Source organism: Oxyura jamaicensis, chromosome 20, assembly GCF_011077185.1.
Source record: "Oxyura jamaicensis isolate SHBP4307 breed ruddy duck chromosome 20, BPBGC_Ojam_1.0, whole genome shotgun sequence".
In the NCBI taxonomy this organism is placed as follows: Eukaryota; Metazoa; Chordata; class Aves; order Anseriformes; family Anatidae; genus Oxyura; species Oxyura jamaicensis.
Window position 1 is genome coordinate 5,372,620 of NC_048912.1, and position 13,540 is coordinate 5,386,159.

General features: G+C 41.6%; 1 protein-coding gene across 1 annotated transcript; it reads right to left on the reverse strand.

The window, feature by feature from the left end:
• Window positions 1–486: 486 nt before the first annotated feature.
• On the reverse strand, window positions 487–12,992 carry EIF2S2 (eukaryotic translation initiation factor 2 subunit beta). Its single transcript, XM_035343954.1, has 9 exons — window positions 12,824–12,992; window positions 8,254–8,434; window positions 7,210–7,313; window positions 5,933–6,068; window positions 5,515–5,615; window positions 4,941–5,089; window positions 4,010–4,066; window positions 2,873–2,958; window positions 487–2,135 (listed from the first exon to the last, which is right to left on the reverse strand). The coding sequence occupies exons 1-9, from the start codon at window positions 12,836–12,838 to the stop codon at window positions 1,960–1,962; spliced, it is 1,005 nt and encodes a 334-aa protein (XP_035199845.1). The 5' UTR covers window positions 12,839–12,992; the 3' UTR covers window positions 487–1,959.
• Between the last annotated feature and the right edge of the window lie 548 nt (window positions 12,993–13,540).

Here is a 13,540-nt window from a genome sequence, read left to right on the forward strand (position 1 = left end):
TTCCATGAGTAAATTAAAGTCCACACCTCAAGATATTTCAGTCAAATATTAGTCACCAAAACTAATGCCTTTAGGTTTTCATGAAGACATTCAAAGTACACCTATAAAGCATCTGTACTCACCAGGACACCTCCCATGACAGCTCCGAACAGTGATTTACTTCTTCATTAACATAGTATTTTTGATCCAAATACTAGGAAGTCAAATTTTGTATTTAACATACTAAAACACAGTACCAGCTCAAGGCCATACTGTATTTTTTTTTTTTTTTAAAGAGACAATAGTTTTTTGAAAAGGACAATAAAGGTATTTGACCCAGGAAAGCATGCATGTAAAAACAGAATCATTGTTCTTCAGCTATTTCAGTGTGCCCAACAGCATGTCACTGAAAGAAGGCATTTAACACTTCTCCAAAAGGTTTTACTTCCCAGTAGAAGGCTATTTGCTCGAGAGGAAAAAAAAAAAAAAAAGCAAAGAATACAACAATAATGTTACAAGAGGCACTGATCCTGGCTTTATTCACTTAAAGATACATCCAACATTTGTTATAGCTCACTTGAAATTCAAAATGCTTTTAAGAAACCAACTATAAAACTTTGATTTTTGCCTTGCAGTGCTGTCAAGTTTTCAAATAGCAAGTGACTTCCCAGCAAAACTGTGCTGTGTATTAACATACATACAAAGATTAAAACTTGGTAGAAACCTTTCAGTTTCTGCTATCTGATGAATTATGTTCAAAATGACCACCATTTTCTCTGGGGAGGAAGCTACTCTGCTTACCTGCAGGGATGAGTGCCAGCAGTCCTGAGCTATTGCACCTTATCCTAACCCTGCACTGTTTTAAGAAGTGGTTAAATGAGAATTGACTTCCATTCCCCCCCGTTACAGTATTCATAAGGGATTTCACTCCCCATTTGCATCCGCACACTCAGCAGCTGTAACAAGTATTTTTCAGCACTAAAAAACTAGTTAGGACAGCACTATGCACATCCCCTAGAGATTACAGATACTGACTGCTAGCAGAGATAAGTACATGTTTTATAATCAAAAGACATCAGTGTGTTAATTTGGAATAAAAACTACTTGGCAGTATCTTCTGTTAAATTCAAGATATATATATTTAACTGTGTTGCAGCCATCATATAATGATGTTTCCTACAATCTTTTTTGCTGCATTTAGATTTTTTTTTAAAGTGGTAAAGAGTGCAGGACTTAAGAAATATAAACATTTTTCTATTAGAAACTGCAAAATTTAGTACTATGACACTATGAAAGCTTACAATACAGCAATTGTTACCAATTCCGTGTTAAGATTCAGCATCAATATGGTGTCTGAACTAGCTCGAAGCTCTGTTCTGCCTTATAAAGCAGTGTCAACCTATCTTGATGTCACTTTCTGTGACAAATGTGTTCCCATACTAATACAGCTATAAAAGCACAAGCAGTTCTTACGTTGGTGTATCATCCTTGTTTTGTGAATGGTTTCTCTGTTTAATAATAGCCTACCTAGAAATCAGCCATCACATAAAGGCAAAATAACCTTAAACTTCTATCTGGGTATTGGGCATAGTTCAGTGACATGATCTGAAAGGACAACACACCAACCATTGCCATGAACTGTTTAAATAGGAAACTGAAGGAAAAATCCAAATCGAAGACACTCACTGTTACAGTATCTTTAATTTATCTTGTGTTTTACAGAAGTCTGGATGGATTAAAAAGCACCTCCTTTCCCATCACGTTCCTTATAGTTGGTAAAATATATTCAATGAGCAAATGTATGTGAACAGCTTGAGGATCTGCATCTTGCAAGGATTTCACAGACCAATCAATCAAAAGCCAAATTTCTTGTAGTTTTTACAATCTTGTTTTAATACAATGGTAAATCCATTCCGATTGTAAACCTGTCCAGTCATATCTCCCCAGAACACTTTGCAAAATCCAGTGTTGATTAGCAAACTAGTTAGCTTTGGCACGGAGCTGTGCTCTCTTGCCTGTGACAGCCTGGAAACCAGTTTTGATGCTGGCGACGGAGCAGCGAGAGTGGCAGGTCTCACACTGCAAGAAATATAATCTGGTGTCCTTCTGTAGGATTGTGTCTGGTGACCGACATGTATGACAGGTGACATATTCCTCTGCAGGAAAGGAATTAAGTTGCAGTTAAAAAAATAATGCATTACCATCAGAAAAAAAATCACCACTCCTTCAGCCTTTAGTTTAACAGTTGTCTTGAGAGGATGTTCAAATTCATCTACTGACCTAGAAGTGGCTTATTATGATAATCAGAGAGGTTCAAATAGACTAAAAATGCTTCCTTGTTCCCAAGTTAACAAAGAGTAGGTTTTGTGTATCTGGTACGTTGTGCCCTGACACCAGTGTTTTAAAAAGTAATAGCCAGCTAAGGCTTCCCACTGGTTTTCCATGACTTCCTCTGCTGAAAAAGCATTCCCAAATGTTCACAACTCTTACACAGACAACACTGTCTGAAATAGCATGTTGTTGCAAATAAACTGCAAGCACACACACTGTATTTGTTAACCAACATGTACAACAGACTTTAAGAGTAATAATTACCATTATTTTCCATAGTCCTCATCAAAAGTAAGAAGCTGAAGTCAGATGAAAACAAACTATTTTTAACCACTCTTGCTGTCTTCCTTGGTACATCTCCACACCAGGACGGAGTATGTCCTAGGTGCTCACTGTATTGTATAACCACCTTCACTTGCATTATTCCATCACAAAGCAGCAAAGTCATAGCTTGTTAGCACAGAACCTCTACAGCATGCACACGTGCAGAGGGGCATGTTGGCCCACACACGGGCCTCTAGTCATTGGAAAAATGTGTAGCGGAAAATGGAGTTATACTTACTGATATATCTTCTCAAGACATTTTCTATCTGTTTCTGTTGGAATCTTCCTTTGATTACAAGTTGGTTGTTACCATCTATTGAGCCACTAATTTAAAAGAAAAATGAATTTGAAGTAATTGATTTACAGAAGACATCAAATGAAAAAAAAATATACGTCAGCAACTTGAAGCAAGTCAATTGAGGCATTCTTCAAGGTAAGAGTAAGCCAGAATTACTTTGTGGGGAAAAAAGCAATATGTAAAATTCTGACATCGCTTGAAAATATACAAAGTTTTGCCCAAACATAACTCATTGCAATAAAGCAGACTCCAGCAGAGATCAGCCTCATAGTTAAGCTGCCCTACCAGGAGAAATGTACAGAACTGAGAATAAGCATCTGTTTGTCTCAAAGAAACGACCAAGATAACTCCATTAAGGTAGAATACTACTACGGTCCTCTTCTAGCCATTCTGATGTAATAAATTGAATGTTTTTTCAGACTGCAGTTTCTAAGTTTTTGTTTAAGTTATCTGAAGCTGAAGAGATCTCCATGTCCAGAGAAAAAGGCATTTACGTCCACATTGCAATTAGATGGCTTGATTTTGTACGTCTACATATAACAGTATTTTAATCTTCAAGACAGAAAGAAACAGACAAGCAGAGTACATTGTCACAGACTAAGATCTTTTATCAAAAGCATTTAAAAGCAACAGAGCAGTTTTTTTGCTAAGACAGCTGGATTTAACTGTGGTGTTAGACAGAATAACTAACTACCTATAGGCCCTCAAAACTTCCCCTAGGCAGGCAGGCATTCTCTCTTCCTCAGCAATCCTATGGATTAAGTTGTACATGAGCCAAATAGCCATCCTCACCAATTGAGACAAACAGCACTGCTATCAGATCATTTTTTGAGAAAGGTCCCAGACAAGGAATTCAGAGTGCTATCCAAACTGTTCCCTGGGTCTTATAGCTTGCCTCTGTACCTCTTCTGCGAAATGGTCTCTCTTCAATCACCCAGCACAGCATCTGGGTGCAGGGAAGAAGAGCCTGATGTTCAAGCACATAAAGTACAGACCTAAAATCTTATTTTTGATCAATGGAAACTACGTTGCCAATGCTTCCTACAAATACACACATGCACAGCCCAATAGCCTTACCTTGTACCCAATTCTGCCAACAAAAACGCCAGGAGATGTTTTGGCTGACGATGTAATCTAAAAATAAAGTATGGATATCTTTAACCTCCCTCCTTCAGAGAAATTTGATATCTGTACAGGAATGGTGGGTTAAAATGATCTTAAAGTACAAAGTTTAAAAGGGCAGTGCCAATAGGGTCTGTACCAAAGAGCATAGGCAATGAACTAAAGACACGATAAAGCTGCACAGTCCACAAAGCAGAAATTGCAATTTCAGTTATTATTCTCTAAATTAAGTTGAGAGTTTTATATTTCAGATTTTCCACTCTTAACCCTCCACACACTCCCAGTGCCCTTCCATTGGAGCATTACAAGCTATTATTAAAATTTTAGTTTAGTTTATTACCCAGGTCTTCTATATGGTCGTGCCAGAAAACAGTCCTCGCTTATGAAACGAATCAGATATTCCTAGAAGTGCTTACAAAGCATAGAACTGACTTCACAAGAAGTATTTGGATAGAGAAAGCACAGTGAAAAAAAAATCCTGAAATCCATACTATTTACCAAGAGAACAGTATTTGTAGTTCACCTCAAGATTAGAATTCACCCCTAAAATCCCATCCCAAGTCTTGCAAATAAACACCACTGAAGACCCAACTACACACACTTGGCAGAAGCAAGAAAACTCAAAACAGATTTAGGTTTGGTTTCAGACCATGAGGCCCATGAAATAAGCCTAGCATTTTGATATGTACAAAGTTAGAAACTGCCCCAATAAATAACCTTCATAAATACCTTACCACATAAAAAAAACAGAGGAAAAGAGCAGTATGATTGGAACAGCTTTCACTTTGGTTTGTCACAGGTGTTTTTTTGCCAAAAAGCATTCATTCAACAGCCAACAGCACAGAAAATTCCACTACTCCTGGGAAATATTAAGAGTAAAACTTACAATTTGCAGATATCTGTAAAGTTGACAAAAGATGTTTTCTTGGTCCCTACTCTTACAACCTGCGGAGGCTTCATGACAAATTTCCGTTTTTCTCCAGCTACCATATCTGGGTTTTTTTCCCGCATGATGTTAAATACCCTATTGAGTAACTGCAAAAATAAAAGGGGGGGGGTTCACATCATTTGAGACAGCTAAGATATTCATGCTGAAGTACACCGTTAATGCTATATCAGATGTTTAGAAGCAATGAATATTAGTCTTCGTCCATTAACACTTCCCCATAAGCTTTTGAACGCACACTTCAAAAGAAGTTCTGCTAAATGCAGAAGACAAAAGCTGTTTTCAGAGGTTTACTTTATAACATCCAAGTACCTCAGTGTGCTTGCAGAGACATTTTAATATGCTCTATATGAAAATTAACCATGCCAAAGATGTGCTTTCTGTTATTTTTCTGATCACATGCTTCTGAATGTAAGATCTTTAGTTTTAAGTCAGAAATGGAATGCACAAACAAGGCTCCGCACTGCTGGAGCACATTAACATGTAAAATACTTCGAAAGCCTTTTAACATTACCTCATCATATGTGTAGTCCCTTTCTGAGCCTGCCCACGCAGGTCCTGACTGAAGACTAAAAGAAATTCCATCATCTTTTTTGCTATCTTCATCTTCAAAAGCTGTAAAGAAAGTTGTTTAGGATACATTAAGAGAAACAAGTATTTCTTTACCCCTGTGTGTACAGTATTTCTAAAAACTGCATCAAAAGAAGATTTTACTAAGACAAAAGCGTTCCCTGTTTGTCTGCCTAGAAGAGACACCAGCACTTACGCTGAATTCATACGGTGCTTCTACAGAAGATTTTTTTGATAATCATGACTGGTGAAAAGTAACAAAATGAATTTTGAAACCAAAAGATACTTCAACAAAACTTATTCACCTATAACATGGACTACATTTAACTTTCAATGTCTCCCGGGCTACATTATACTTTTACCTTCATCCTTCTCCATTATTTCATCTTCATCTGGAAACTTCACATACTTTTTCTTCTTCTTCTTATTGCCCAGCATGATATCAAGGTCATCTTCAGGTTCTACTACCTCTGGCACATCTCCCTCAATTTTTAAGTCCTACAAACAAGATAAATAACCCTTATAATTTACAGTATTAAACAAATCTCTATACCACATCAGAAATTATACCAGTTGCACGCTATACTAGATGAACGCTAGTATTATACACTATGATCCTGAAATGTAGTAAGAAGAGAAACTGAAATATGTTGAAGAAAGTGCTGCAGTACAACACATGAAGAAGGGACAGACTTTTAAATCTCACGCTGAGATACAATGAGGTTCATGCAACCAACATGTAACAGTGCAGTTCTGTATTAAAACTTAGTCTACATTACTTCTTTTGTAACACTTCGTTTCCTAGTAGGTAATCAACACAATCTTCTAGTTAATTTCTGTCTGGTCAAGAACAAGGTCACTTTAGCTATACTTAGCTAAAGGAAGCAGCCACATTAGGGCACAAGGGAACAAAACACCCTACGTGCCAGACGCTAACGTAAGGCGAAGCTGTGATACCTGCAGCTATTTCAATTTGTTGTCACAATTCCTTCATGGATGCAGGTATGTTTCTGTACTTACAGAAAACACAGAAACCATTTGGCCTGTCCAGGGCAGATCGGGAAGCATTTTCTTCCTCAAAAGGCAGAATCTAAGAATAGCTTTACGTGTAGCATAACATTTCTCTGCCCTCTTGCTCTGGGCTTCCCAGTTACACTGACATGCGATACAGAATTATGACTTGGAATAAAACTTGTGAAGAGTAAAAGTATCTTGTACACCTACTGAAATACAGAACAGTAGCCAATCATTTCTAAAGAAAACAAGAGAGTAAGAACAGATTTCTTAGCAGATATATACCCTTTATTTTAAGGGTTGGCTTGTAGAGGACTGTTTTGTGCATGGCTTCTGACATCATTTTCTTCTCTCACCCCAGAAGACAGTTAACATTGATGCCAATCAACCCTTATTTCTGACTGCAGAATTACTTGATTATTGTGCACATCAGTTATTTTTTCCTCATTTCCAGGCAAAACGCTCTTATGTACAAACACAAGGACACTGTGAAAGAAGTTTCATTATTAACTGCACCATGATATAATGCCAGACTCAAAACAGTTCCTGAAATGCCAATCCCCAGAAAAGAAAAGCAGGAAAGTTATCTGGCAATAGACAAAATGGCCTAGTTATGTAAACAGACCTTTACACCTTCTTCTGCTTCATCTATATCAAATATCTTCTTTGGCTTCTTCTTCTTTTTCTTTTGATTGAAGAAGTTTAAGTCATCCAAGTCATCTGTTGCATCTAAAAACAAAGGATAAGAAAAAGTAGTACAGATATTAGTAACTGTAGTAAGAGTTCAGACATTAAGGTTTCCCATGCACATCCAGCATCTTCAAAACATTACAGCAAGACATAAGCAATGATCTGTAGCCCCTACAGATATCCTCCAGGTTTTCCCCTCTACCCCTGATACCTCAGCACTATTTTACAGTTTCTGTATCTTGTATCTGCATTTTCTTATTTTTACGTGTTTAATCTTTCTTTGTGCTGTGCAAGAGAAACGAGATGCTTCTGTAATTATAGTAGAAATGCTCAAAAAAAGCAAATAGAAAACTGCAGGAGTTAAATATGATTTCTTTGGTCTACAGCAGGAGCCAATTTCATCAAAAAAAGGATTTAAATTAACAGCATTCCCTTATCAGGTCATCCTGAAATGGCATTGGCCTCAATCTAAAAAGCAAAATCATATATGTATATATATATATATACATACACACTCGCAAGCTCATTTCCAAAAAGATTGAGTAGCAGCCTAGTTGCATTCACACTTGTCCAAGAAAACAGAAACCCTTTTAACCATATGTCTATAATTCACACTATAGCTTAATTGTTGAAGTGAAATAATGCCAGAATTGTGCAATTATTGCAACAAATGCTTGTGGAAGATTTTACACTTCATGATAACTATTTTTGGGCTCCTCTTTTCATTGTCTCACACAAGAGATTCTGTTCGAGTCAGGAAAGCAGAATTTGCATAAGCCACTACTTGCTTGCTCTATGATCGCGAACAGGGCTTTAGGCAGTAGGAGCAAAAGATGCCTGTCAAGTAGGCAGAGGATTACTCACAGGATCTTAAACTAGGATCCTAGCACCATACATTATGACGCCACACTCCTGAAAGGAGGCTTCTATCAAAATACGGAACTACCCTCCAGAGTTTATCTACATGGATTCATTTTACCTTTCTTCCTGCTGTCTTCTTCATCCGCTTCAACGTCTTTGTCTTCTGTTGGCTCTGGTTCAACTTCTTTTGTTTCTGACTGCTGGGTCTCTTCTGTTTGTGTATCCCCTCCTTCCTCATCCAACATAAACGGCTTCTTCTTTTTCTTCTTCTTCTTACTCATAGTGGGATCAAAAATCATCTGTAAAAGTCACGAGTTCATCAGCAACATAATTATCAGCTGCCATTTAACATTTATAACACTTTTAAATTTCTCTCCGCATTCTTTCTGTTAACCAAACAGAAGGAACGTTAACCAGGCTTTCATCTCTGATCTATGACAGAGCAATACAAGTGAACTGACTCCAGAACAGTGAGCCTCACCATTACCACCACCGGTTTTGTTCCAAGGCACAACTAAGGAGACCGGTTTCAAGAAAAGAAAAAGTTACAATGCTGCTTGACAGTTCCAAGCTTCTGCCACTTTTCCCACAACAGTTATGCTTTCCTCAAGTTTCCTACCATCTACATAGTTCAGCTGAAAATACAGTAGGGCTGTGAATCTTTGACAGAGTAGCTGTTTCCCTGTGTTATTACCATTATGGACTCCAACACTGCAGTAAGACCATGAAGCAATCACTGTACCATTCAGCATCACAAAAACAAAAGTAAGAACATCTATCACAGAGCACGTTCATTTCCAGATGTATTAAAAGGCAAGTCTTACTAACAGCCTCTCAACAAAAATGCTTAGGACTAGGGAGAAACTTGGAAGGGCCTAGTGACACAGCCAGGCTGGTGTCAGCTCCCAGCACTATGAAGCAGCAAAGGTCTCATCTCAAAGTTGTTTGAATTAAGCTGCTTTATCTAACAAAGCAGCTTAATTCACCTAGACCAACCACGAAGAAGGGGCTAACCCCAAGAATGACTTTTAACCTATTCTTTACCTAAATACCGGAGACAATCAACACAAGTTCTTCAAGTCTTCCAACACAGGATTGCTTCCTGCTACTTTTATTTAAGATGCAAGTTTGACATCTTATCTACCCATCAGTTTTGTTACATCTCTGGCCATTCTTTCTGCACTATAGTGTATACTTAATGCTTCAAACAATTTTAGATACTTAAGAAAAACTGGAGAGTCTTATTCTCTAATAGCTGAAAAGTGTTCTTTCAGGTAGTTAAAATTCAGCGTCATAAAAACCTCTTTCTCAGGATAATAGAAGCATTTCAAAGGAGCAACTCTGCAACTTCTTCTCTGGTTACACCCTCAAAGTTTCTCTGGCCATAAAGCAACCTTTTCCTCACACTTCTCATTCTCCTGCATGTGACAATCTTGTGATATTTTGACTTTCTGGAGCTTACGTGTTTCATAAAGGCTCTGAACTGAGGCTGAGAGGTAGCACAAAGCACTTAACGATGCTGTGATTCAAACACCCAGAAGTGTCTACACATATGTGACAATGAAGTTTGAGGCTTTCAAAATGAAGCATGCCTTTAGCTGTGCACGCTGTGCTAGAACGGCTCTCAAGAAAGTTCTGTTGGCTGCCTTCCCTCTAAATGCACATGTATGAATCATGCTCTGGCAAGGCACAACAGGGAAGGTTCACAACTGGTTACACTGTTTGCTGGCTTCCTCTTGTAACCTCTGGATTCTGCTGAAACAGAAGGAAAACTGCCTGCACAAGCAAGGGCCTACAGCTTTGGGAACAGCCAGATGAACACCTGTTTCAGGATCACGACCCATTTTTTGCATGGCTCCTCATACTTATCTTCTATACCTTCTTCTAAGAAGAAGCACACATAAGATGTTTTAGGTCTAGTGTGATAATTGCTAAGGAACCACTCCACATACCCCGTATCACCTCTCTCTTTATAAGGAAAACAACAGCTTTCAACCCAAACTGCCATAAAGCATATCTTGTGTCTACAAGAGACAGAATAGGTCTTCAGTAGTACACTAAGCGAAGTTTAATGAGCAAGGGCAACTTCTGGACTGTGCAGGTAGTTCTAAGGCTGAAAAAACAAAGCAACTGGCCTTCTGCAGAGACTGGCTCTGACAGACTGCTCGACTCAAGAGATGTCACCTCCATCCAGGCAGGGCAAGCCATGCTTCTGCAAACCTTGACCTCATCGTAACAGGCTAACTGTTCTGAGGCAACTGAATAGAGAAGTCAGACAAGCTGAGGTGGTCTTCACCTGAGCTATTTTGCTCACCTAGAGCTTCAGTAAAAACTAAAGAGCATTCTTAGGTCATGCACAGTTTAAAAAGAGTAAGTCATGTTATAAACTGACCAACCACATAACCAGGCTGTTCTGCGTTCTGCCAGAAACACCACCAGAGCCCATGCCTTTTACTATACAGAAATGAATATAAACTTCCATCCTGTTTCTGCTCACAACACCAGATTCCCATGGGGTTTTCCTCTTCTGTAAGCCACAGTTCTTTCTCACATCCAACTCCATGTATCCACTCCTTATTTCAAAGGCCTGCACAGTCAAAATCACAACTTAAAAATTCAAGCAAGTGAAAGACAATGAAAAAAAAAAAAAAAAAGGAAGTTGGACTGTGAAGCTCTAATCCCAAAACATAAGCCCATGTCGCCCTATACAGGGTGTGTACCCTACTGCAGTGACAACTGCTGGGGATTCTACTGGAGGTTCTATAAATCCCATTTCATTAGTTTGAATGAACACAGACATGTCTACAAAGCACTGAGCAACACCGCACCGATGAAGTTAGTTCAGGTATCCTTACACTACACTGCGCTGCCTCTGTGATAAAATTATTTAAGGTCAATCAGCAACTAAATCCCTCTTGCTGCTCAAAACTCAGCATCCTCCTTATTTCCTTCGAGCTTCATAAAGCCACTGGGCCAGTAGGAAAAACAACAGCAACAAAAATCTTTCAGTTACCATTAAGTAGGATTTTATATCTTATTAAAAATCCTACTACATAGAAATAGAGGTTAATGGAGTGCTCATCACTTTCAGTTTGCCCTTCTCCTCCCTCAGAGAGGGGGCTCACGTTGCCTCTGCTGTACCATGCTGCCGGGCAGCACTCAGACAGATGTTGCTACCAGAAAGCTTAATTTTGTTTAGAGCTCTGGAAGTTTTAAGCCATTATCCAGAGCATTTGCCCATATTTTGAAGACCTCTGCGCATGCGAATCAAACCAAGATTTGTAACATCTATACTAGGTTTTAAGGTGCAGATTTGTCAACTAAGATTCACGTGTCTTCACCTTCAACTTTTCAAGATCATCAACTGTAAAAAGAGCCATCACTTTTAAAGCTCTGCATCAGCTTCTAACAGCCAGCAGCTGTGGAAGGCACGTGCACTCACTCTCACACACATTATCCAGAAGACCTAACAGTGGCAGTTCAACCATCATACCTGTTACTACTTTCATTCCCTGTCAGTCTGCTAGACAAAGCAAACCAGAGATGTAACTTTACTACACTAGATATTCCTGATCTCAGATGAGTATCAGAACAAATGCATTATGTTATATAAATAATTTAAGTAACACAAACTAAATCTAAACCAGGAAACTACAGACTAGCTGCTCTATGGTCTTATGTGCACCTGAGACAGAAAGCAGCTGATGCAAGGGTCTGAATTTCCTAACCTAGACATTAGAACTGCAGTTGTAGGCACACAATGAGGCATTAAAACGCAGCACATTCATTCCAAGCAGCTGAATAAACCAGCCTCAGCTACCATTACAGTAATAAGTACGCTAGTTGCTGTTTATTATGTCAGAAAAGGTATGACTCGCCTGCCACTAAGGTTAGTGTGATTATGCTCTGCTCCTATGGATGAGCGCCACAGAGGCATTTTAAGCAACACCAGCACAAAGATAGAAGACCAGAAGCAGCCATGTCATGGATTCTGCCAGTGCTGCTCCCAACGATCATCCCTCAGGGTTCCCATAACCTCAGGCAGGGAGAGCTTTCTGTTTCTCTAGGAGAGCAACTAAAACGAGGTTACTAAAGGTACAGCACACAAACCCTACAACATCTGAAAAACCCCTAAGAGACTGGCGTGTACTCTCCCCTAGATGTATACATGAGGAGCCACCACAGCTGGATAGCTTTCGCTTATCACTCGGCGAGATGCACCTCTTGGGGTCAGAAGACGAGATACTCAAGCCCCAAAAACAGACGAGCCGCCAGGCCACGCGCTAAACATCGCTGGAGGAGCCCGGCACGGCGGGGGCAGGAAGGGGGGTGGGCAGCCTGCCTTCCTCCCGGCCCCTCGCTCTGCCGCCGGGCGAGGAGCTCCGGGCGAGGCCGGGCCTCCCCTCAGGACCGGAGCTCCCCCCCTCCACGGGCCTGGGCGCGGCGGGGAGAGGCCCGGCAAGACCCCGAGCCAGGCGGCGGCCCCCTGCCCAGTCCCCGCAGCGAGAGGCGGCCGCGGAGCCCCAGCGGCTCCGGGTCAGCGGCCGCCAGGGCCCGCGGTGAGGGGGGCGAGGCGCCGGGGCTGTCCCGGGGCGGAGGCCTCAGGCCCGGTCTCCCACATGGCGGCCGCGGCGCAGGCCTGGGGCCCGGCTCCCCCATCCCCGACGGCGGCGACCGCCGGGCCTCACCTCGTCGCCCGACATGGCTGCGGCCGAGAGCGGGACGAGGAGAAGGAAGAGAAGAAGAGAAGACGGGAGCGGGGAGCGACGGGACTCAGGGACGCGACCGGGCCTCGCCTTCCACCGCCGCGCTCGCCTCTTGCATCAGCGCTCCCCTCCCCCGCTGCGCCGCGCCTGCGCGCCCCGCCGCGGCGCCGGGCGGGAGCCGCCGGGCTGCTGCTGCGCATGCGGGGCCGCCACGGGCCTTCCCCGGCTGCCCCGGCCGCCCCGGCCGCCGTTAGGGACCTCTCCTGAACGTCCCCTCCCCCCGGGTCACAGCCCCGGGGCTGGGTGTTCTGGGGCTTCCCGGGTCTACTGGTGCATCCATGCGTCCCGCCCCTGCCCGCTACCCCGTCTCCTTTGCCCTTCTCCAGGGCTCTCACACCCCGCTGCGATCCCCCTCAGCCTTCACTCCGTTGGCTTCGCCGCAGCTTCGCCTCGTGTGTCAGAGGCACCGACGTCTGAATCCTTTCTCGCTCCGTTTCCCTTTAATAGCTAATAGAACTTGGTGCCAATACGCGACAGGCTTACCACAAAGTGCACGTTAACATTCTGTCCCCAGACCAACTTTGTGAAATTACAAGGTCGTCAGTTCCAGCTGTAGCGCTAAAGCAGAGCCATCATCCAAAGCTTTCTTACAGGAGTTCTACGTTTTAATATTTCCAGGCCATTTACATTTCTGGAGCC